Source organism: Myodes glareolus, chromosome 19 (genome assembly GCF_982192425.1).
Source record: "Myodes glareolus chromosome 19, mMyoGla1.1, whole genome shotgun sequence".
Classification (NCBI taxonomy): domain Eukaryota; kingdom Metazoa; phylum Chordata; class Mammalia; order Rodentia; family Cricetidae; genus Myodes; species Myodes glareolus.
Window position 1 is genome coordinate 26,732,314 of NC_142044.1, and position 25,837 is coordinate 26,758,150.

The 25,837-nt window shown below is 44.9% G+C and overlaps 2 protein-coding genes across 8 annotated transcripts in view; one reads left to right on the forward strand and one right to left on the reverse strand.

Moving 5' to 3' along the window:
- The first annotated feature begins 1,534 nt into the window (after window positions 1-1,534).
- On the forward strand, window positions 1,535-11,899 carry LOC125415216 (gasdermin-A-like). The gene is made up of 11 exons (XM_048457410.3): window positions 1,535-1,597; window positions 2,298-2,489; window positions 2,962-3,186; window positions 4,597-4,783; window positions 5,418-5,592; window positions 7,400-7,505; window positions 8,185-8,232; window positions 9,188-9,363; window positions 9,728-9,869; window positions 10,313-10,386; window positions 11,016-11,899. The coding sequence occupies exons 3-11, from the start codon at window positions 2,967-2,969 to the stop codon at window positions 11,304-11,306; spliced, it is 1,419 nt and encodes a 472-aa protein (XP_048313367.2). The 5' UTR covers window positions 1,535-1,597; window positions 2,298-2,489; window positions 2,962-2,966; the 3' UTR covers window positions 11,307-11,899.
- A 5,329-nt stretch (window positions 11,900-17,228) lies between these two features.
- Window positions 17,229-25,837, reverse strand: part of Cyrib (CYFIP related Rac1 interactor B) — a 127,343-nt gene continuing 118,734 nt past the window's right edge. For all 7 annotated transcript variants that reach the window (XM_085678929.2, XM_085678926.2, XM_085678924.2 and 4 more), the window contains 4 exons: window positions 25,326-25,405; window positions 24,192-24,318; window positions 22,475-22,545; window positions 17,229-17,955 (listed from right to left, as the gene is read on the reverse strand). In XM_085678929.2, the coding sequence (XP_085535055.1) occupies window positions 17,892-17,955; window positions 22,475-22,545; window positions 24,192-24,318; window positions 25,326-25,405 (342 nt within the window). In that variant the 3' untranslated portion in view covers window positions 17,229-17,891. The remainder of the gene's footprint in view (window positions 17,956-22,474; window positions 22,546-24,191; window positions 24,319-25,325; window positions 25,406-25,837) is intronic.

Below are 25,837 nucleotides of genomic sequence, written 5' to 3' on the forward strand. Positions count from 1 at the left end.
TTTAATTGGGTGTAGCCTACAGTTTCACAGGTTTAGTTCATGATCTTCACAGCAGGACATGGCAGTTCACAGGCAGACACGGTGCTGGAGAAAAGAGCTGAAAGATCTACGTCCTGATCCAGAAGCAACAGGAAGTGAACTGTGACACCAGGCGTAGCTTGAGCATAGGAGACCTCAAAGCCACCCCCACAGTGACACACTTCCTCCCACAAGGCCACACCTACTTCAACAAGGCCACACCTCCTAATAGTGCCACTCCCTTTGGGGTCATTTTCTTTCAAACCACCACAATGAGAAAGACTAAAATATTTTCATTGCTTTGCATAAGGTTTAAGAAGGTGGAGTGGTTACGGAATATTGGGCCTTGGTGGACTAGCTACTTTTGAAAAAAAATTTTTTTTCACATGGGCACAAATAACATTTATGAGCACAGAAAACAAATAACTGCATCCATATACATAAAATGACCACACATGGAAATCACATGAGTACATTTAACCAACCTCTGAGAGAAGCAAAATAGTGACACCCAGATCCCTGCAGGCAGCATAGACATTTGTTAAGTAAGAGTTTTCCTGTAAAGGGAAGGTGCAGCTGAAAGCCAGTTTGATCAGTTATCTCCCTACCCTTCCCTGCCCACCCCTGCACCTTTGGCTGAGAGCTGCTTCGCAGGAGTGGAGGAAGCCTGCTGGTGGGCGGGGGAGGGGAGCTTTGTGTCTCAGTCTTCAGGTGTGGCTCCCAGAGTGAGAAGGGTAAGTGAGGAAGGTGTGGCTGAAGGCTCTTTGGCAGACTAGAGAAGCAGTTTGTAATTCTGTGAACACAGATTAGCTTTTTAGCTTTTTAAAGGGGGGAAGGGGAGAGAGAAGGGGAGGGAGGGAGGGAGGGAGGGAGGGAGGGAGGGAGGGAGAGAGAGAGAGAGAGAGAGAGAGAGAGAGAGAGAGAGAGAGAGAGAGAGAGAAAATGTAACTCCGGTTTGAGACAGCTGTGGGGTGCTATAAGAAATGGATACAAGTCAGCAAGATCAGGAGGGGTAGAAACGGACTTGACATTTTAGAAGGGCTGAGACTTCAACGCCTGCATTGATCTGGTCTGTCAAAGAGGAACTGTAGGTGGAAGCATTCAGGGTAGGAGGAGCAATGGCTGGTTCCAGGCTTAGAGGCAGACATGTGCTTGGTGCCCATATGAAGGGTAAAGGCTAAGCGGGTAGTGTTAACGTGTCCCCTCACCCCACAGTTGGATGGGGGAAGCAGGAAGGAGTGGAGAGTTTTTCAATACCCATGAGTCACCACGTGGATCAGGATGGAGGAAAAGCCATAGGTTGAGATGCTGGGCGTTGCCACCTGGAGAAGAGAGAACTGGAGCAAGGGGTGTGTGTGACTAGGAAGGTGAGCTGAAGCATTACCTCACTCAGAAGGAGTTGAACTGTCCAGTTAACCAGAAAGGACTTTTTGGATACAGCAGTGGCAGAATTGGAATCCCTTGGCCCAAGGTCCTAAGGAGTCCCACGCGCCCAGGGCTGAATTGCGCAGGCGCAGTGACCTCGGTATCCGGTGGGAGGTCAGACGGGTGGCACCTACCAGCACTCTGGCTGCCCGAGGTGCGCAGGCTGAGGGCCTTGTCCCACTGCCTTTGGTTCCTCCCTGGCCTAATTTCCTGGCCCCTATGGCCTTGGATACTGGTTCAGCCTGCCTCCTCCCTCTGAACCCTGACTTGGGCTGACCCTTGACCCTTAGGCTACATGGCCTGCTTCCTTGCAGAGTGTCGCCATTGTCCTGCGCTAGGGGTTCAGATTCCACTCCTCCTCTTTCTTCTGGGTCCCAGGAACGTGACGATGGAGGACCCAGCCATTTTTCACCTTACTGAGACTGTGCAGCCACAGAAATATTAAAAATTACCATTTAATACTCTGTGGTAAAGAAATACTAATATCTTGCCAGATAGTGGTGATGTACACCTTTAACCCCAGCATTCAGGGAGGCAGATTCAGGCTGATTTCCAAAGGCAAGGCTAGCCTGCTCTAAAAAGTGAATTCCAGGCAAGCCTGGACTACACAGAGAAACCCTGTCTCGAAAAACGAAACACCTAACATACAGACGCTTAAAAGGTTCTATTTCCCTTCTTCCTATTTTAAAACAAATTCAGACACTTTTCAGAATCCCTAACATAACTGTGCGTGTCTAAGCACTGCCCCAAAGAGGACGTGGGCCTGGCACCTCCTGCGGTCACCAGGGCTGTATGCAAAGCTCTCTTCGCCAGCTCCCAGCTGCCCTAATTCATTTTCTCTTCCCTACCTGCAGCCCAAGGCTCATCCTAAAACCGACACCCTGCACAAATGCTACAAACCGGTGGATCCCGGAGCCCACAGCAGGGAGGCGCTGACTTCAACACCAAGTGCAGAGAAAGATGATCAGTCGCCGCTGGAGTTCAGAGAGGAAACCGACCCTCAACCTGGATCCTTCCGCACCGGAAGCTGTACACGCACAGTGAAGGCAAATAGAATTCCTGCTCCCTTCTCAAGCCAGCCCCTCCCTCTGTTGCCCAAACCTGGGTCCCCACTGCCTCTGGGAAAGAAAGCGGGGCCAGAATGCAAAGAGCTACAGTCTGTGGACCTAGGCTAGTTGCTGAAGGTCTTTACAGTTAACTTGGTCCTCACAGAGATGCACTGGAGGAGGCATTTTCGAAATGTGACTGAACCGCCTCATTACAAGGCATAGAGGGATTCAGTAGCATTCCACCCCCCACCCCCCAAAAAACCAGCCCTGTAACCCAGAGAAGTGAGCCTATGGCCCTGAACTTCTCAGACTCCAGTAGTGTCCACCGGGGTAACCTGAAGGGTGTGGAAAGCCAGCCCTAGCGGGGGTGTAACTCAGGCAGCCAGCCTGGGATTCCAGGCTGCGCTCCTCTGTTTCCCGTTGGCAGCTGGCACTGAGCCCCGGATGATAATGTCCCTTGCTTCTCAAGGAGCAATGTCATCCTTGTTCTTGAGGACCACGAAGAACCTGGTGAGAGAGCTGGGCAGGAAGGGCGAGCTGGTGCCTGTGGACAGCCTGAGCAGATCGCCTCGCCTGCGCCCCTTCTGTCTGTTGAGGAAGAAGCACAAGCGTTACCTCTGGCCGTGGGACACGCCCCTCATCCCCACAGACTTCTCCCTCCTGGACATTCTGGAGCCTGGCTGCCCTGACCCAGGTATATCCTGTGAGGAGGCTGCTGCAGAGCAGAGTGGGAGTCCCAAGGGAGGCCGATGAATGTGCGGAGAAAGATAAACAGGTCTCTACCCTGGTTCCCAAAGACCCCTGGGGGAGGCTGGCAGAAGTGTGACCCCCATAACCATGTCACTGTGGCCGTATGTATGAGAGAAAGGCTCATTTCTTCCCGTGTTCCTCCCTGGGAAATGAGTCAATCATTATTTGTTTTTATTCATTTTTTAAAATATTTATTTATTTATTTATTTATTATGTATACAATATTCTGTCTGTGTGTATGTCTGCAGGCCAGAAGAGGGCACCAGATCTCATTACAGATGGTTGTGAGCCACTACGTGGTTGCTGGGAATTGAACTCAGGACCTCTGGAAGAGCAGGCAATGCTCTTAACCGCTGAGCCATCTCTCCAGCCCTGTTTTTATTCATTTTTTTGTTAGTGTTCTTTTGTCAGTGGGTTTTGTTATGGCATTTTCTTTTTAACAGCTTTTTTTCTATACTTATTTACTGGCGGGTGTCGTGTGGTGGGCATATGTGTCCACAGCACCCGTGTGCAAGTCAGAGGGCAACTTGCAGGGGTCCGTTCTCTCCTACCACCACGTGGGTCCCAGGATCAAAGCCGGGTTGTCAAGCCTGTATCCCGAGCACCCATCAAGCCATTTCACACACGTATGTTAATTTGTCTGTGTTTATGACCCTTTCCCCAACCATTCCCCCCTCTCGCTGGTTCTCTTCCTCCCAGACAGTGCTCCTTCTGCTGTCATGTCACAGAGGTTCCCTTACTCCCATGATCCCCTTCTGCCTTTATATCTCTTCCTATCTATTTCCATGCCATGTATGTGTGCACACCACACACACACACACACACACACACACATTTTAGAACAATTATTTTATTTTATTTAAAATTTATTTTCTCTCTCTCTCTCTCTCTCTGTGTGTGTGTGTGTGTGTTTCTATCACATGAGTGTAGGTGCCTTCAGAGGCCAAAAGAGGGTGTAGATCCCTCTGGAGCAACAAATGACTGTGAGCAGGCCAACATGGGTGCTGGGAACCGAATCAGGTCCTCTGGAGTCAAGTATTCTCACTGCTGAGCCATCTCTCCAGCCCCAACAGACCCCCAGTCTACTATAAAGGCTACCATAGAGTCCAGGCTTCCTATGCCAAAGACCACACTAGTAAATCTACTGTTAATCCTTAAATCCCCCTCTTTCTTCCCAGCAGACAGATGGGGAAACTGAGGCTCCAAGAGCTCGGTGCCTTCCGCCTGGCACATGCAATGCAGAAGCCCTAGCAGCAATTTTGAGACCCGACTGAGGTCACTGCACCTTGGGCCACCCTGCAACCTGTCTCCTTCCCTGGCCAGGCACCTGTAGCTTGGGCTTCTTTCTCTCTAGAGGTGGATCACAGCAGTCCCATCAACATCTGGGAGAAGGCAGCAGGAGGGCTAACAGGGGCTGTGAGCCTGAGCGCTGGGTTGCAGGGCCAGGTGACGGGAAGCAGCAGTTCCACCTGCATCTCTGCCCTGGCGGTGCGGACACTCTGGGTTTCTCCTTGTACCTGGGAGATGCTGCTTGAGAAGAGGTAAGAGCTGGGGAAGGTTCGTTGGCAGATGGCCTCCCAGCCGGGGTTAATGGGCACAGGTGTGAGGAAGAAGCCCAGGGTGCTGCCAGCCTGTGGCCTGACAAGTCGTATGGCACAGTAGGCTAGGGTGCAGGAGCCTACCCTGGGAGTGAGCCCTAGGCCCATGAGAAGGCTCAGAAGTTTCAGGCCACATACATCCGGGGCCAGGAAAGGAAACAGAACTATAGGAGTGTAAGGCGATGGGGATTATGGGAAACTGGAGACACCTGCGTGAGACTGGGGGCTATACCGTTGCTGCCAGGTTTCCCAGGTTAAGTAATCTGGGTCTTTTTCATCAATTTTAATATTATCTCCCAAACTTTAAACCTCATTTTGGTCTCTGTGGGTATCTGTAACCTTGAAGAGGACTGTTCCAAGCTTCCCTCAGTTTCCCCTTTGGGGCCACCCACGCTCACTTTGGGCAAGCAGTCCTCTCACCCACTCACCGCCACCCCCCACAAGGCCCGCACATTATTTCCACAAGCGGCTGAGATCAGTGCAAACAGCACCAAGGTAGGAAAGGCCTTGGACTGCCCAACTGGACAGATAGGTACCCCTCACATCTCTGATCTTCTCCGCCTCCCACATCCTCCAGGAAACTGAGGTCGCCTAGGCCCTCCTTCCTCCAGGAACTACAGAGCCGGAAGGAGAGGGAGAGCCTGTACGTGGTGACGGAGGCTGTGGAGACGCTGCAAGAGGCCATACTTCAGAGCCAGGGCCAAATGCTAGGAGCCGGGCAGCTGTCCCTCCTACAGCTGGGAAACGTTCAGGTGTGCAATGTACTGGTGGGCAGGGAGTTTAGAATACTGAATATCATTGGCCTCAAGAAGGCCTGGAAGCCTTCTTGCCCTGAAGGGGAATGCAGCCCTTGGAAGTTGACACGGTCTCAGCTCTGGTTTGCTGAGGTTTCTCCTGCCCTTCCCTCAATATCTCCTCTTTCCTTCTGTTTTGAATCAGGGTCTTAGTACACTGCCAATCTCACTTTCCAGGTACCTACTTTCCAGGTGATCTCACTTTCCAGGTACCTGCTGTTACAGATGTAGAAGCAGCATGGGCCTCTCCTCAAGTCATCATGTGGCTGAAATACCGCACAATCTCTGGTTTAGTTTGAGTTTTTCCAGATGATCCCTGTGTGTGTCCTTCACAGTAGAGGATTTACACATCTGGTTACAAACTTCTATTCTTAGGCCATTTATTTCACCCACTCTTACCATCACACAGAAAGGCTGGCTTCATACAAGCATGCTAGGTCTCTGGGGCTGTCTCCTACATATTAACTGCAGAGGCAAAGGTAGCTGATCCCTCGGCATGTCCACAAATGCAAATGCTGACAGGTAGGGCCCACTTTTAAGGAAAACCCCTCTCTTTCATGATGGAGTATTGCCTGTTGCCATTCAGCAGGCCTTATCCATTCAGCTGGATGATTCCAGAAGGTATGTCTACTGTGTCAGCTTCTTTATCTGAGGAAACCAGAGCACAGCGAAGTCCCTTGCTGAGGACCATACTGCCAGTAAGTACTGCGGTCCAGGTTCAAGTATGATCTGTGTGTTCAACACACATTTGGTGGAGTCAGCTGAACAGCAGCACCGTCTGCAAATGGAGATGGCTGGCATTCTGCCCGCTCGTTCCCCAGCAGATGTGACAATCTACTGGCAATGGAGAGAAGATTAACAAATAATATTGACTCAAAAGAAGAAAAGCATTTTCCCCTTGCACAAGAGTCCAGACAGGAGCCAAAGAGCTCCAACAGTAGACTGCAGTTTTCAGGGATCTGGTCTTCCTATTTTTCAATTCTGTCACCCCTGTGTATGGTTCTCACTTCATGTGTCAACATGGCTATGGTCTCTACAGTTATCACATCCATCCCAGACTACAGAACAGGGGCGAGGGAAGCAATACTCCCCACAACTTGCACATACCACTCTGTGTTTGTTCTGTCAGCCATACCTTCTGGCTATGTGGCCACATCTTGCTGCAAGGTGGTAGCCTATATCCAGGACAACCATGTTGCCTGTTGAAGATGGATGAGTTTTATTACTATGGCTTGTAAGTAGCTCTTTCCTGTGGGAATAGGCAGATATGGCTGTGCCAATGGGACATCACGGAAGTCCAGCTTCCAGGACCAATGCCTTCCCTTCAAGCCTTCCTCTCTAAGCCTTGGTTTTCATGTGGAAAATGGGAGAAAGGGACTTGGTGTCCACGTGGAATCTAGACGGACTAGTTATGCCCCAGTGCCTATACCTCAGCATTTTCCAAGTGAATGTCCCAAAGACAGTGTAACATGTTTAAGGGGACAAAACACACTGGTGTCTTTGTTGCGTGGCTTCTTAAAACTTTACCAAGCCAAGTGCATTGTTTAAGTCCAGAATGTCTTGGGTTATCTTCTGGAAATATCTTTTATGCAAGCACAGTTTGTGTTCTTGCCTCCACTAAGGGTCTGTCTGGCCACCCATTGCCCACCCTCCAGGAATCTTGTCATCAAGACTCTGATAGTCTTCCCATCTGTCTCCAATACCCATTCTTGAAACTTCTGGAGGCCAAGGAGCTGGTGTCCTTTTCTCCCTGCCTCTCTCACAGGTCCAGGTTCAGAGCCACATGGACACAGAGAAAGTGGTGAGCATCCCACAGGGCAGTATACTGGCTTACAGGGTTCTGCAGCTGGTGCTGGAGGAAGACGGCTGGGGTAAGCCTATTCATCGCGCTCTCTACCCCACCCAGCCCCTGCCAGCAGTCAAATACCAGGGAGCAGGGAGGAGCAATGGGGGGAAGGAAGTCCCAGGGCTCCCCATTGCCTGAGCAGTGTGCTGGTCAGACCACCTAAAAAGACTTGATTTTTGTAGAAGCCTACTGAGGTCAGATGTTGAGGAGGCTTAAACCCAGCCTGGCCCTGCTTGCCTTGGCATGGGGTTGAACTCTACCAGGGAAGAGCCTTTGTTACCTAATTGGAACCAAGCCTCACTGCATGTCTGTAGTTAGAAACTGAGACACAGTGGGTCTTGCTGCCCCCATCCTTGTCCTAAACCAGAGACACATCTAGAGACTGCCTAGATGGCACCAGCTCTGGGCACTCAATCCAGCCCCCGGATCTCTAGGCATGGCCTTGGATGGGGAGAAGAAGGCAAATGGAGACGGCTCCTTTGACCCCATGGAAGGGAAAAGCATGAGTTCTGGAGCCAAGAATTGTCACCTGTGGCCCTGGCCATGCCCCTGTCACTCTCTAGTAGGGCTTGGGTTGCTTTAGAATGCCATGTGGTAAACCCTGCAGAGTCCCACCCCTGCCGTCCATCTGGGAAATGCAACCTCCCTGACCATATCCTGCTTCTTTGGGTTTGTTTGTATTTTCCCTGCTCTGCCAAATGCAGCTGTCCTTTACTTCCCTGAAAGAAAGCTCTGCAGGGACACCGGGAGAGGTGAGTGATTCCCCTGGCATGGTTCTGTGGCCCCTTCCCAGTGCTATGTGGTGACCCTAGGTCTCTGTGGGTGACTCTACCTGATAACGTAAAGTGAACCAGAACTGCCAAGAGGAATGAGTGGCAGAATTGCCCCGTTGGAGACTCCTAACTGTCCCAATTTCCTGGTTCCCTCTCCTGCACACGGAGGATGTCAGTTTTCTCTCCAGCATAGAGGATCAGAGCCAGAACCTCAGAGGCTGGGTGTAAACAGACTGCACTTTCATTCCCCTGCCACCCAGGCCTGAATAATCACATAGAAACTATATTAATTACAGCACTGTTTGGTCGATGACTCAAGTATATTTCTTGAGTCATTAAATTAGCCCATTTCTATTAATCTGTTGTATCACAACAAGGCTGTGGCTTACTAGGTAAGGTTCTGGCACCTTTCTCCTTCGGCAGCTACATGGCATCTCACTGACTCCACCTTCTTTCCTCCTCTATCTCTGCTTGTATTTCCTCTCTTGCTACATTCTGCACTGCCATAAGCCAAAGCAGTTTCTTTATTAACCACTGGTAATAAAACATATTCACAGCATACAGAGGACCCGAGTCACCCAGGTTGACTTCCCACAATCAGAGAGGCCTAGAAGCCCTGGAAGAGAAAGCTAGGTCAGATTTCATTCTAAGCATTGTGAAGGGGGAAGAAATAATAGGAAGGTGGTAAGGTGACAGGAAGGCGGGCTAAGACCTGTGACTGCCTGATGTGGGGAACAAAACACCCTGCAAATGTCTAGTGAAGGTGCAGAGGAGAGAATGAGTCGAATACACATAGCACATATGTACTTTTGTGTGAGGGAGCCGCACAAGGCCACTCCTGGGACATTGGATCTCCTGGGAAGGCTGGGAGCAAAAGGACCCTGAACAGGCAACTGTGCACAAGACTAGGTGACTGACCACCTGATTTTTACAGGCATAGCCATCAGCCCGGACTCAGAGAAGGAGTCCAACTTCCAGAGCTTGCAGGACAAAGCGGATGGCCAGTTGCAGGACCTGGCCACATTGTCCTCAGAGCTACGGGCCACATTGCTGGGTACCCTCCAGGAGCTGCTACAAGACTGCCGGGCACTCCAGGAGCTGGAAGACACGGTGATGGGCTGATGGACCCATGGGCCAGGCTTGGCAAAGTCCCCAGATCCAGGGAGATAGACAGAGAACAGGCAAAAGGGGCAGGAACAGAGCGTGGTGGCTGACAGGGATTCCTTGGGGCTCTCATGCACACTGCTGGGAATGTGAGGTAGGTCATGTATAGACTGGCATGCCTTAGTGCCAGCTACTACACCAGACACTGAAGCCTAGACTCCCATTGGCCCACCCAGTTAGGAGGAAACTGGTTCAGCCATGCTCAAGTCCAAACCAAGTTCTTATACCCAGAGGCAGGAATGACTTCTTGAATGGGCAGGGACACTGAATGCACAACCAGGGGCCTCTTCTTCATACCCTTGCCCTGCAGTTGGAAGAGACTCTGGACACTGGCTTGCTGACACAGCTGGAAGGCCCTGGGGGCTTTGTCTTAAGCATCCTCCAAGACCCTGTAGGAAACCTGTTGTGCTCAAGAGGCAGGGCTATCCTCTACATTCTTGGAGCCCTAGCAGGTAAGGGGCTCAGGGATCAACAGGATATCCTAAAGGGTGAACAAGAGTGAGGACCTCATGCCAAAGCTTGGGCGGCTCGAGTATGGGCTTCCTGATCTGAGTTTCTGGCCCTAGGTCTGCACTAATAATAGGAGTAGCCTTGGCCAAGTCTTGCCAGACCCTAGTTCACCGCCGTTGTTCAAGGTCAATTAGTGGAACAGCCTGAACACGTGAAAACCCTTTGTGTCAGACGTCCATTGCCAGTCCTTGATAGACTGTTCCAGGGTGACAGTTTTTACCTTTTAGATTCTCTTGGGAAAGATGGCTCCAGTGGTGCCAGAATTAGCAGAGCTTCTCCTCACCCAAGAACGCCCCGAGGTGCAGCCCTTCCTCTATCAGAGTGCAGACAATACAGAGCACCTGGAACCTCTTCTACCTGGTAACCTCCTCTCTATTTCTTGCAGCACTGAATGAACCCCAGCATTGCCTGTTGGCCCAGTCCATAGAAAGAAGAATCCTAGCTGAGGAACTGGAACTGGTGAGAGCCTCAAAGGTGGTGATGGGATTCCCAGAGGTGCAGGGAGAGATGTGGGAAGCAGATGGAGATGCGCTAAAGGAAGATCTGACCTTCATTCCTCGAGAGCCTGTCTGCAGTTCATTTGTGCAGCCCCTACTCAGGAGCAGACTCTGGGTCTGGCCTTGCAGCCTCCAACTCTAGGCAACCTCTTGCTGGGGATCCCAGTTTCTCCTGCATCCTGAAATGCTCTACATATCCGTATCATTTATGTTCTCTGTCAAGCCCAAAAATGTGAAGGGAAGGAGGATATCCCACCCAGCTACTTCCTCCTGTTGATGTTGGATGGCATTAGGATGAGCTCAGAGAGGCACTTTCTCGTGGAGACAACTCTTGAAGTCCATAAGCTAGAGAAGTGGGCAGCCTGGCAGAATAGTAATTCTGGGGCATGCTAGGGATGCTTTCCTGTATGCAGCAGCAGTCAATGGGAGTGTGTACAGTAGTAGAAATAGGGCTGTGTGATCTCCAGAACCAAATACATAACTGTGCCACAGCTTGTGCCCAAGGCCACAGCTTGGTTGTGGACAGGGAGCAGAGGCACATCACCCAAAGCCTAGGCGGTCCCTGTGTTCCTTCTGAGTAGTTTATTGCAGGTGGCGACCATCCTGGAACACAACTGGAATCAGATGGAGGAAACGACCTGTCCTCTCCCAGCAGGAGTCCTCTGTGCTCTGAAGAGTGAGGATGTGGTCCTCATTATAAGCCTGGTGCAGAGCTGTGGGCTGCAGCTGGAGCAGCCCAGCTGCCAGCTCACCTGGGACCCCACAGTGATGCCTCAGCTCTCTGCTCTCTATGGGTGCCTCACAGGGCTGCAGCTACTGGCTGACCTAAGCCCTGGGCTTTCTACGACAGTGCTTCCAGAGGGAACACTGATATGTCCCTAGGGTCACATCCAACCAGACTCCTGGCAGCCCATGTCACTGACCTCCTGTGGTCACAGCTGATGGTAGGCTTCCACCAGGCCAGGCTCCACTCAGGACTGGTTTCAGGCATCAGAAACACCCATTCAGAACAAAGAAGGCTAGGACCACCTGGGCTAGCTGCAGAAGAGTTTGGCTCTGTACCCTGCTTGGCTACTACTCCCAGCTGTGTAGCTTAGACAGCACAGTCCCCCTCTGTGCTCAGGTGAAATCAGTCACTGTAAATGATTTGTGATAATTCCTCAAGCACAAGATGGCAGTGAGAACTTTCAAAATTACACATGACATGCTTACAAGAGTGCTGCTATTGTATGGTGCAAAGTAAACGAGGCCACACAGGGAAGACATTATGCAGAGTAACACAGACAGGCTGTTCTGCCTTGCATTTTTCTGCAGCTTTCCTAAACACCCCCCTGCCCTGCCACTATAACATGATAAATGGGTTACACTGCTCAGGTGCCAGCCAACTGCACCTGTTGGAGCATGCAATAATCAAGAGAGGAGTCTTCAACAAAAAAAGAAAATTAAATAAAAAGTAACTGGACCCTTCCCTGATAGATGAGGCTCTTTCTAGTCTTAATTGTGCAATGGCTGGGTCTCTCTCAGCATCTCCCTAGATGTGGGTTTCTTCTGTGATAGACTGTTTCTGATAAAACCTACATTTGCCAATGAGAGGTTCCCACCCTGTTTGTGTGTGTGTAAGAGAGAGGGAGAGAAAAAGAGAGACTTAATAGATCTGGAGGATGTCAGGGAAGTCACAGATCAGAGTAGGAAGGGGCTAGAAACTGTACTATAGTGACTCATTTACCTGGACTATCCATCCGCATGTCCTTTCTGTTTGCCTCCTGCTTCTCCCTGGGCCCTCTCATGTCCCTGCTGAATATAGTAACTTCCCCAACCTATTTTCTACTTCCAGGCATTCAGGTCGAAAGCTATTTATTCTCCACGCTGTCCCTCCCTGCCAGTGTACTGAGGAAGCTACCACCTTCAAATCACATCCTAAACTTGGTTATTTCTCACACACCGGTTGCCAACTCGCCATCCATGAGTTTCTGCCTTGATGCTATCCACTGCCTAACTGGCCCCTGCTTCTGTTTCCTCAATCTCTTCCTGGGATATCTGGAATGAAGTCTTTCAAACAGATACCATTTTCTTCCGCTGAGCCTTCTGAAGCTGTAGGGGCAGTCAGTCTCAAATGGCCTCAAAGGCTTTCTGTTTGGCTCTGTTCATTTGGCTGCACCTCCCTCTCCCCTCAGCTTTAGACCCACTGCTCCTCTGTTCTCTGCTGTTGGCTGCCTTCCCCAGGTTCCTTCACTGCTGAAGTTCTCTTCTTCCTGTTCTGGCTCACAAGATACCTTCTTTAATGAGCCCCATCCCTGTTAACTCTGAAGTTGCAAACTACCCTCTCAATGGTCTTGAGCTTTCCCACAGCTCTTGGCATTGTCCACAGATAGAAACATAGATCCTAACGAACTGATGTCAAAGCTCTGGGAAGACTGCAGTGCAGACCAGTTCTTAGGGAAGAGGAAGTACTGGGAAAGACTCTCACATCACTTCCTTAACTGTGCTGGATAACAGTTTGCCAGAAGCTGGTAACAGAAAGACATAGCCTTTGGGGAGATGAATAACCCCTGGGCCGGCACCTGTCAAGAAAACTGATCGAACATCTCGGCTTCTCTAGTAGGGACTAGAGGGTGGGGTTATCTCAGAAGATCAGAACACTTTAAAGGTCTCAGAATCCTCAACTGGACTATGCAGACGGCTCTGTAACTAAGAGCACTGGCAGAGTTCTAAGGTTCTCTTGCAGAGAACCTGGGTTCAGTTCCCAGCACCCACACGGTAGCTCTCAATCGCCTGTAACTGTAGTTTCATGGGATCTGATGCCCTCATCTGGGAGTACGGCATGCACATGGTGCACTTCCAGGCAGGCAAAACATTCAGATACAACACCACTTCTCCAGTTAGTGACTTGACTTTCAGGTGTGAAGACTTGCACCTTGGTATGGTGTGCGCCTCAGGAGGCTATGTAACAGAAATACTAACTCTACTGTAGCACCAACTCATGAGATACTCATGAACATCATGCTACTTATGGTCAAGGATACGACAGTTTCAGAGACTTAAAGTGTTTCTAAGGACACACAGGCAGCTACAGGTGGCCCAAGCCCACTTGACTTACAAAAAGCTATACTATTTCTCCACCACCGTGGGTAATAGATACTAGTATTTTGTGTAAATAGACAATCAGAAGAGATACGGACAATGTGTGCTAACACTCTTGAGACTTCCTCAGTTCAGCCTAGAATGCCCTCCCTCTACATGGAGGAAACTCATTATCATTGTCATCCTAATACACAGGCTGTGGCTACCTATTCACTAAAGATGGTCTGTCAACACACTCCCTGAAGCAACATCTCACTCACCGGAGCTTGCCATTTAAATGCATTTGCAGGGACTGGGCAAGTAGCTCAGTGGTAGAGTACTTACTTGGCCTGTGAATGATCCTGGGCTCCACACCCCAAGCACTGCAAAATGTTAAATTTTTAAAAATTGTTTTTTTTAAGAGATCTGGAAGGAGAGCTTACCGGTGACGAGCACATACTGTTCTTACAGAGGACCTATGCTCGGCAGTTAGTTCATAACTACATATAACTCCAGTTCTAGGAGACCCAATGACATATTTAGGCTTCCTCGGGCACCCACACTTGTATGTGTGCACAAAGACACATAATTAAAAATCTCTGAAAATTGTTTTAGTCTCAAATGTACAGGCCAGTTACCTGCTATTCAGAAAACTGCTATCACACAGAATATTTCCATCTAGCCACTACAAGATTATCAGTTTATTCAAATTATAAAGGTCTAGCACCTTCACCAAGCACGGAGAACCAGTCATGTTCTCTAGAATGGAAAACCTATATTACTACACAGCAAACCAGGAGTTGTAAAGCTATGATGGTCAAAATACTAATACTGAGCACCCCTTGCCTGCAAATGTCCCAGGCATTGACTACCTGGTTTATTGAGGCCCTCTCTAAAGACATACCAGTGTTTCCTGTTTGGGGACAGAATATTTAAGTGAAGTCACACCAAGTTAAAGAAGGAAGCTGACTATACTCAAGCTCACTGACTAAACTTTGTTTTAACTTATCGTATTATTAATGTCTTGCTGCCTGGACATGAGACATCCTGGTGGTATGGGGATCAGTCAATTACCCCTCTCTACTGATGAGGAAGAGCTCCTGCACAGTGCTGTCGCTTGGGTGTCAGGGCTCTGAATCCACTTGTCTTCCATTCTTACTTTGTTGATGGGTTTTCCTTTAAGAATTTCTGGCATGGCAGTTACTACAATCATTTCAAACTCAAGAAGTATTTCAACTCAAAATCTTAAATTTGAATACAATAGATGCCAGTTATCCTTATAAGTCTAAAATATCTGCAGTAACCTTAAGAGATCCAGAATGCTAATCTAAATCTTTGTAAAGTGGAACAGAGGTTGAAAACGCCAGACACATGACATGCACTGAAGAAAAGGATAGTGGAGAAAGAGAGCCATGGGTGTGCATTGGTAGAAGAGATGACATCATAGCTTACCCTACTGTTTCAAACCAGAGACACAGGGGCCAAAACCAGGCTGATGCATTTGCTGATAGAGACATACTTTAGAAAACCACAAGGGGCAAAAGGTGGCAAGTTTCAGGGTTAGATTTACCTCCAGCAGAGCAGGGCCAACCTCTGTCCAATGGACAAGCAGACCCTTTGCTTGGTCTGTGCTATGCCCAGCCCCAGAATTCTTGACTCTGAAGGAAGTTTCCTGAGCAGCACATGCCAACACCATCAGAGGCAGCCCCTCCGTCACACTGCAGAGGTGTGTCTTATTATTTGAGGCTGTCAGATAAACCTGCTCTTTCTTCTAATCAAAGCATGGACTGGCAAACTCTGTATGGGACCAGTACATACTTTAGCCTCTGATGGCCATACGATCTTTGCCACAATTCTGCTGCTACAATGAGCAAAACAGCCATAAATAATATACATATATATACAAATGAAGAGGCTATGTTCAATAAAATTTTATTTATGAACACTGGAGTTTGAATTTCATATACTTTCTCATGCTACAAAATATTTTTTCAACTTTTAAAAAAACATTTGTTATCCTTTATTTCCCCAACCTTTTAAAAATCATTCTTAATTCACAGGCTGTGTAGGTACAGAAGAAGGTGGATTGGCCCAGAGCCTGGGCTACTGACCCCTAGGCTAAAGTTAAAAGTTTTTTAGCCCACTTAATCTTCAACATGCAGGGCGTGAACCATGTTACCTGGAAAGGCCACAGCAGTATCACTACATTTATTTCATTTATTTGTACTCATTTGCTTCATTCAAGCACTAACTTGGTAGCTATCCATATTTAGGTACTGTGCAAGATCCTTGGGACCCTGGAGGAATATGACATGGCTCTTCTCTCACATTCTCAGTCTTCACAGCATCTCAATACTGTAATTTCTCAAGAGTAAAAGGATCTCAAAGCGTGAAGTACTAGGCTTGTTTTTGTGATAGTTGTATTCAGTGCTTTCATTGTCTGTAACAAATTACCACAAACTAGGTGGCTTAGAATAGAAATTTATTTTTTCACCATGATAGAAGATAGAAGTCTGAAATAAAAACAGCCAACAGGGTTGGTTCCTCCTGGAGGCTCTGATGAAAACTGTTCCATGATGTTCTTCTAGCTTCTGTAGCTCAGAATTTCAAGGCATCATGATGTGTGTTCGCCTTTGCCTCTCTCCTCCCAGGATTTCTACTGTGTCTTGTTTCCCCTTCCTTTCTCTTACAAGGGCTTGTCAATGGAGTTAGGGTCTACCTTAATGTAGGCTGACGTCATCCACAGGTCCTTACATTCACCTGAAAATGCCCTTCTTCCAAATAAGGCCATATGTTCAGGTTCCAGACAGACATTACCGATTGCAAAGTGCACTATTAAACCCATTATAATACTGTTAAAGGATTCCTAGAAAACATGGCCAGGATCATCCAAACGATGTTCAGGAGGAAGTAATAGAAGCTGACTTCTAAAAGATGAAAGCTGGTGTTGGTTAGCTAGTCATGAAGAAAAGGGAGATCAGATTCAGGCTGTGCCAGACCAGAGTCACGAAGCAACACCACGTGGAACAATCTGTAAACAGCAAGTAGTTACGCTTGGCTGGAGAACAGGGTATGAAGAGGGATAGGAGTGAGCCGGAAGCCAGAGAAGTCAACAGGAACTTTACCACCAAGTGCTGTGTGCTCTGACGGAGACCCCAAGAGAAGCCTGTGATCCTCTTCCATGGTCAACCACTTTAACTGTACCACACCTCACATCACCTTGTCATAAAGCCCTGCCAGGACAATCAGACAACCTTCAGGCAGCCTCTCTCTCAAGCACGATAGATGTGACAACTCGGGTGTGAGGGTTTTAAACTGAAACCCACAGTAGCTTTCTAGCACTAGTGAGATGGAGTCTTTCGTTTCCTCTGGGAAGTATTCTTATTGCTCACTGTCCTCTAATGTCAAGGCTCATCCTGCTTCCGAAACACCCTGTGCTTCTTGCTGCTGCCCTTCCACTCCTGAAACTGAGAGCTGAGAAAGTGTGGTTTTCCTTCTACAACTACACTCACACAAGATTAAATCAAAACAAAAGTCAAGTTAATGACACAATCACTGGTCATCTTATATACAACAGTTTTAAAAGCAGTTAAAGTTATGTACATAGACAAAAGTAAAGGAAAATACAACTGAAAAAGACATAGCTATCCCCTAAGAGAAAGAAAAATTATGTAATGTGTCTATGCATTCCACAGAAATATATACAGGGAGAACTTCCAGAAATCTCAGTAAATCAAGCCACACTTAGAAAAAGGAAGCTGATTTTTATTTTATCAACAGCCATTCTTAAACATGAACATGCATACGTAATGTTCTACGCACACATCACAGTTTTTAACGTTAGTTAATAAAGGTTAAACACACAACATACATCCTTACAAAAAAAAAGTCAAAATGCAAACTTAAAACTTTCAACAAAAGTCTTACTAATTTAAAAAAGGTTTGTGTTGGGTACCATTTGTACAACACAGTTAATTTAAACATTTTGGCTGGACATGAAAAAGCGGCAGTAGAAAATAAATTCATGAGGGTTTTAAATAGCAGAATAGGCAGTTTTGCCATGCAGGAGAAGCAATATTAAATATTAGTTTTCAAAAAAAATCCACATTTAAAAATATTTAGTTCAAGTCACAGAACTTTTCTCAGTAGAGACCTCAATGCAATGCATAATTAGCTGCCTTAGATGGCCTGTTTTGAAAGGACAAAATCCCTTTCAAAGTATAACTTTACTGATTTTGGCACAGAAAAGAAGTCTTAAGAACAAGAACATGATTAAAAAAGTGGGGAGAGGAACAGAGGAAAGAAACCGAAGCAAGAGTGAGGAGATTTAATGGCAATCACTAGAGACTGCATTCTCAGTCACTGAAGAAGACTGCTCCATCTGCAGCAGGGCTCGCTCCACAGCTCTCACTGCAGCATGGACCTAATCTGCTTGGAGGTAGTCTCATCATTCAAATGTTTCGTTGTGTACCTGTGAGAAACAGTCATCAGTGTTAGGTTAGGGCATGGATATCGGGATGGGCTTTGTAACATGGCAAGACGAGCAGCTAGGCAACCAATCTCACAAACTCACACCTTAGGAAGGCAATCTATGAATCCTCATCAGCCTCACTCTGCTTCTCTCCCCCACCCAATAAGCAGCCTGTTGCTGGTCACTTAGCTATAAGCACCTTGCTGAAATGATCAGCTGAAGCAAACTTCTGAAGTAAACAATTAGCTACCGCTCATGGATAAAGTTACAGCTCTATCCCAGGTGTTGGCAAATTATGGTCCCTGAACCAAATGCATTCCACCACCTAATTTTGTATGGCATGTGAGTTAAGTACATACACTTTTTTTAGATTTTGGATCACTGAGGTAGAAAAATCAATGAACAAAACATAGGCAATACTTGGTGTTTGCATATAAAACTGAAATTTTACTGTTCACACATGGAAGAAGGAGGAATAGTCATAACCAAATACACTGAATACATGTATGAAATTGTCAAATAAAAACATACTTTAAAAAGTTTCACTGGAAAATACCAAGTTGATTAATGCATGTATTATCTGAGGTTACCTTACTGGCACAGTGGAAGATTTAAGTAGCTACTCTAGAAAACAGTTTTCAAAGTTTAAAATATTTACTCACACTCTGGCCCCCTTACAGTTTCACTCTACATTGTATAAAAACAGTGTCCTGCCAGGCAGTGGTGGCGCACACCTTTAATCCCAGCACTCAGGAGGCAGAGGCAGGTGGATCTCTGACTTTGAGGCCAGCGTGGTCTACAGAGTAAGTTCCTGCACAACTAGGTGTACAGAGAAACCCTGTCTTGAAAAACCAAAAGTGCCCTAAAATATCTACATTCTCTAAGTACTTTATTTCCTGGTAAGTGCATTTTGAACTTACCAGGATGTAAATCCAAAATAATAATTAACTAAAAAATTAGTAAAATTAAAATACTCCCAAGAGTAGCTACTTATTCCTGTAAATAATAAACCACCAGTCAGCAAGTCTACAGAGTCTTCCAGGAGTTACCATCTGAGGAAAACCAGGCACTAATCTTACAGAAGGCCTGGGAGCAGAGCATAAGAAAGGCTGCGAGTGAGAAACAGCTCAGGAGGGCATAGGAAAGAAACCAGAGTGCAGGATCTGGAGGGCAAGTGTAACAAATGCCTTGAAGGAGTGACGTGATGCTGAGCGAGTGCTGGAGGAGCTACAGGATGTTCACCTGAGGAACTGCTACTGAGGAGTAAAGGAGATGTCTAGAATTTGGACCTGATTAGCAGCATCAGACACACAGGTTTACAATGCTTCAGTGAGGAATGAATGTATTCAGAAGATAATTCAAACAGGTTAACTTGGCTTACAAGCATTTCACATAATTTTCAAAGACTAGATCACTTTAAGTAGGTATATAATCTATGTTAAAGATTATGCTAAGTTTGCTCCAAACACTCTTTAAAAGTGAAGATGCTATCTAACGTCTTTGTTAAAGGTGAAAAGATTGACATGTTTCTCACACATCCGCTATGAACTACACTCTATTCCTCAGCAGTCATCTTCCAAACTGTTCTCATGACAAGACATTGGAGTGCCCCATTCATGATGGGTGGAGGGAAGAAAGGCTATGAGGCTGGAAAGAAAAGTCCACAGAGCAGTGGTTCTCACCTTTCTAACATTATGACCCTTAAATACGGTTCCTTATGTTGTGGCAACCCCCAACCATAAAATTATCTTTGTTTCTACTTTATAAATGTAATCTTGCTAGTGTTATGAATAAAAATATTTTTGGAGATAGAGGTTTGCCAAAGGGGTCACGATCCACAGCTTGAGAATTGTTCCCATGGAAGAATATTTAGTGAAATGGCAGTAATAGGACAAAGATTTAACTGCTTTGTTCTATTTAGATCGACAAAGCATATATGGCCATACATTACCCACTCAATATCAAGAAGTAAATGCCATCCATCTACATGGCTTTTTTTCCCTGCTCCTTTACTAAAAATAGCTAAAGAACAGGAATAGTTAAGTCTATACCATATAATAGTTAGCAATGCTTACATTCCCTGGAACTGTGTCTGAGGGATGTGGCTGTGCTTTTGGCAGACCAGGTATTCTTATACCTGCCCTGGAAGGCCAGACCAGAGGTGCTACATCAGCATTCTTAATTACAAATGCAACAGCACTGATTGTGTAGAGAAAAACATACGAGATATATGGATTTATTTTCATTTGCACAAAAAGTCCAAGTCCTACTTTAAGTGCACATAGCTTCTCTACTAGAAAACAGTGGCTACCTTTACCCTCAAGTTCAGTAAAGAAACAAGTAGTATTAGCACTAAACCTGAATTTACAACTCTAGCTCCTTCTCATGACTAAAAAGATTTGGTTCCAGTTCTCAAAAAAAAAAAAAAAAAAGTGCACGACTCATTGCTTTCTCTTTTTGCATACTATAAGTTGGAGGCACTACATAAATATTTCAAAGTATATGCACAATTATAATTGTATTCAAAATATTTTTATTAATTTTGCAGAAAGTTTCTGTTTGTTTGTTTTTGGTTGCTATGAGAAAGCGTAGTTTCAGCAGTGTTTTAAAAAGTATTTACTAGGGTATTTATTTAAAATAAAGAGAACCCGAGTCTCAATGCAGATCCAAGTTGAAATCTGAGGAAAGGGACTCTAGGGGAGGAACCTGGAAATCTGGATGTTCTGCAATCATTTACTCTGAAGTATACCCAAGTTCAGCACATAGTGACCAAAGACTGGAGTATCATACAGCACATTCAATTTGAAGAATGAAACTGCATCATTTCTGGTTCCTCAGAACCTAGACCACCTGCACAGTTCATGTGATAAAAATGCAGATGTAGCAAGTGCCCACAACCCCCATACCACCCACAGCTCTGGTGAGAAGAAGGCTGACAGTCAAGACCATGTTGGAAATATGTGGTGACATGAAATGACCCAAGTCCCTTCTATGAAGCATCTAAGAACAATGACTCATATATAAACCCCCAGATTACAAAAAAAAAAAAAAAAAACCAAAACCAAAAAACCCCCAAAACCTTGAGAGCCATACACAGAACTTTGTTTACTATGAACCAATCAGTTCACAAGTTTTCTTTACAACTTAAACTAGTGGGACACTTTGCTGTCCTCAGCACTGAGTCCTGCCGTATACTGCACTTCAGTCTTGTACTCAACACTACCACCCCTTCTGCTCTGACAAGAAGGAAAAGGGGCTGCACTAATCACCACCCGTAAGTTCTAAAAGCAAAAACACACTGCGGTACCTAGCTAACCTTTTAGCATGCTTCCTTTAAGGTAACAAAACAAGCACTAAAACCCTCAGCCTTCTCTACCTCTATGTTTGTTTTTGTTTTGTGAGGTAGCTGGACTCTGGGATCTAAAGGTATGGACCACCGTGACCAACTATTTATTCCTAAGTTTTAACAATATATTTCATACAGATTTCCTGACACCAGTTGACTGAAGCAACTGACAGACCCTTTAGGAAAAACAGATTAGAAGATAAAAAAAAAATCAAGCTGAATGAGACACAGACACTATACAGGGAGGAAGTAAAGAGGTCCCATGTCCTACATAGCTAAAATTAAAATGTAGTTTGTGTTACAAAACTAAGAAAAAAAATCTTAACACCAGGTGTGTAGCCTTATAGTATATAGATTTAATTAAACTAGATTTCAATTAAACTAAAAATTTCATTCTAATATTCATTTAAAGTAGCTCTCCTGTATTCAGGCAGAAACTGCTTATAGGCACTTTCCATAATAAAATCTATAAAGGTTTCTCTCAGCCAAAATGAGTTGACATTTGCTTTCTGATATAAACATCACTACACAAATATTTCTGAGTTCATACTATTTTTTGCCTAAGCCTCACATACTAAAGTATAGAAAATTAGTTTCTAGGTTGTGAAATTATGTTTAAGCTGATTCTGTGCACTAAAATGTCCACTTACAAAGATGTCATACAGCACAGAAGTTTCAGTAACTAAATCAATAATGATTCCTCAGAACAAAGATACCAAGGTACCATGGACACAGAAATGCCACTAAGCTACTTAAGAGGAAAGGAACTCTCATAGAACGTTATATTGCTGTATCAACAGGCTAACAATTATATTGAGTTATTACCTCTACATGCATAAGAAAAAGCCAACTAGAAAGTTACAAGCACATGGTAAGATCACATGTTTTTTTCTTTAAATTTCCCAATGTTTGTAAATCAGCATACATGAAAGTTAGAAAAAGCAATCCTGCTTCAAAGGGGCAAACAGCAAAGCAAAATTTTGAGCCAAGAAATGAAGCTGGTTTCTCATTTGTCTACTACACACAGCCCTCATTATACAATATTGTACCACTATTCAGAAGCAACATTAACAATAAGCAAAACTTCCAGCTTAAACACTACTGACATATCTTTAGATGGTATTCAAACATTTAACACACATTTTTCTGTCATGCTTAAGTTCATATACATACCTGAGAGCATTGAGAAGACCTTCTACACTATTAGGAGGTTGGTCCTTAAGAACTTTGATACAACCTTTCATCTGAGGAGAAAAGAAAAAGTAAATATCTGTTTCTTAATATAACATTCATTAAAAAAAAACCTATAGAAATGTATAACCAAAGACTGCATGTTTGTTTCCTGGCCACTCAGACCTGAATAACATAGAAACTACATTAGTTACATCATTGTTTGACTGATGACGCTGGCGTATTTCTAACTAGCTCTTTAATCTGAAATTAATCCATTTTATATTTTACCACAAGGCTCATGGTTTGTTACCTCTTGCTTCTTGGGCAGCTACATGACGTCTCCCTGACTCTGCCTTCTTTCTCTATACCTCTGTTCGAATTTCCCACCTGCCTTTACTCTGCTAAGCTATTGGCCAAAACAGTTTCTTTATTAACCAATGGAATAAAACACATTCATAGCATACAGAGGGGAATCCCACATCAGAACTGAAGAGACCATATACTACAAATGTAGAATTATTCAATCTTGGTGGTGGGAGCAGCAGCAAATGCTTTTATTTTCAATCTCTCAGTGAGGCAAAGCTTTCTGAAAATGCAATCAGTAAAAATGAGGTTCTACTCAGACTGATGAACTGAGGGAGGACAGCCTGAAAAAGACACTATACAGTAATTGCAAGAAATAATGGATTTGCCCCCAGGAAAGAGGAGTTTTTCAGGTAGCCTGTGACAAGCCAAGGACAGACAGGAATCCTGCAGCGTTGAGAAGGGAGCTAGAGAATCCAGATGATTCAGGTAGGACTAACTGACAGGAAATCAGCAGGGACTTCTACAGGCTACTCATAGGGAGACAAACTCAATAAAGATGATAGGTATTTCAAGATCAGTCTGATTATCCTGACAAGCATGGCCACAAAGATTGGAAAGAAGAGATGTGGATTTAGCCTCGTTCTACCACTTCCTAGCAATTCTATTACTTAATCTCCTACAGTGAAGCTGCTTGAGTGAGGGGGAAATCCTAGAACAATGTTCAGAGGCACATGTAAATTCTGGGACATAGTTACCACACAAGTAACTAATGCTAACTCATTTTTCTTTATATAAAACAGATGCATATAAAAGCTAGCAATCCATAATTCAAATCTAAAGTGCTAAGAGCTTGAAGAAGTAATAAAAGGGGGGACTATGAGATAATCCCCACCAAACCTAGTTAGAATGTTGATGCTCAAGAGTGACCAGAAAAACTATAGGTAGAGAAATGAGAAAAACATTTCATTTTTAATAGAAACTTCCAGGCAGATATGGAAAGTAGAAACCAGTCACAAACTACGATGAATGGGAAAAGGAAAGAAAACCACAGAATCTTCTAGTTTTCTTAAAAAGGTATCAATGCTGATTTTTAATATACATTTCAAAATAAACCTTATCTTTGGTTATTGGCCAGAGGATATGATTAGAAAATATATGTAATTACTAGAGATATGACCAAAATACTAAAAATTATCATTCAATCACCTATCAGTAACATTATCATTCAATCATCTAACACACCTGCATATTAACTAGCAACCAGAAATACAGGACAGTGGAGAAGGAATTCCAACTGTATCTCAAACTATGGTTAGAGACTGTCAGTCCAGCCTGCTACTCTTTAAATAAAACCTTATCATTTCCGTGCATGAAAACAGTTTGCAGTCATATCAAACAATATGCAACTTACATCAATTTTGGAAGTTTTGGCAAATGCTCCCACTGGATGGACGTGGTCATAGAGTATTATGACACCCACCATTACCCTCAAGCAGAATGATACTGTCTCTTCATTGGTAAATCTGCTTCTGTATTCCCTGGAGGGCAGAAGTTGTATGGATGAGGCACATCATAAACTGTACAATGAACTGATTATACCTGCACACAATCCTGACTAATCTCTGAAGAACATCAGTATTACCCCTTCTCCACAAGTGAGAGGAAACAGATGTGGTAAACACTTTCCATCCACATATTGTGGTCCCCACATTTGCACCACCAGGGAATTATATTACCTCTTCTACAATTTTAGAGAAAGCCAAAGTAGCCGTAAAGTAAGAGTTCGGGGCTGGGTGCTTAAGTCACTAGCTCAATGGAGCACGTAAGTTTGCTATTTTATGAGTATCTTGATTTAAACACACTATTACAGGATTCAAGCATATTCTCTAATTTAGAAAAAAGGTAGCAGGAGACCAGACCCAGAATGGGAACACTGTGATCCAGCAGGGGGTCGGTAGGTACAATGTACCCCTACATTTCCTGGACCCCATTCCCTTACACAGGGGGAAGTGTGGGAGGTGTTTGTCCTCCTGCTCCATGAGTCCATCACTAACACAGGATAAGGAAGTGCACTTTGGGAATGAGTGCTGCAAAACCCAAAGTTCTCTAGTAAAAACCATATCTTATTCAAGAATCCAAGACACATTCTTTCTGGTGCTGATAGGAAAATTATATGTATCACAAATGCTTCCAGGTAATGCAGATTTGTGAGGGAACAAGGACAAACTGATTTAGTCTTTGAACATGTGGAAAAGAGAATATAATTACAGTCCTCTGAAAGGGACACTTCCCTGCCCCAACCCAAAATCAGGATATTCAGTTCTGACAAGAATAAACTTATTGTGGTACCCAGAGTCCTAATCTATGTTTCAAAAAGAAATTCACTAAACTTCCAGTTCATTTTAACTTTGTACACTCATTCAACATTTGAAGGTTAGGATAAAACTCATTTCTTCCACACAGAAATGTTTGTATTTGGACGTGTTGTGAAATACCAGTCACTTCATCAGTGTTGCTAAAGTGAAAAAAATCAGCTAATACTCACGGTGTTTCCAGCATGACTCTGCATACACTTGCCATGGTGCTTAAACAATCTGTGGTATTTTCTATTGGTAAATTTTTATTCTATAAAGTGTATAGAGAACAAAAGAAATAAGTAAAGGTAAAAAACTTTTCATTTAGTGATTTAAAAATTAAAAGAATCCCCCAAACAAGCAAATGATCTGGCTCCTGTTTCTAATTTCCTAAGCCAATGACTAGGATTCTAATCACTGTTCCATGATCAAGGGATAGAGCCATGCACAATACAGCCAAGACCCTGCTGCCCTCAGCTAAGATATAGAATTTAATCTGAAGGTACAGCGAAGTTTGATTTATTTCATTAATTTTATTCATGGTATGTGGGTATACCCACATGTGCATGTGTGGAGGTCAAGAGGAACCGTGCTAGTCTTTTCTCTCCTACTATTCAAGTCCAGGAAACAAATTCAAATCATCAGGCTTGATGGCAGGCCATCTCTCCAGGCCATGGAAAACACTTTAAACAGAAGAAAAAGG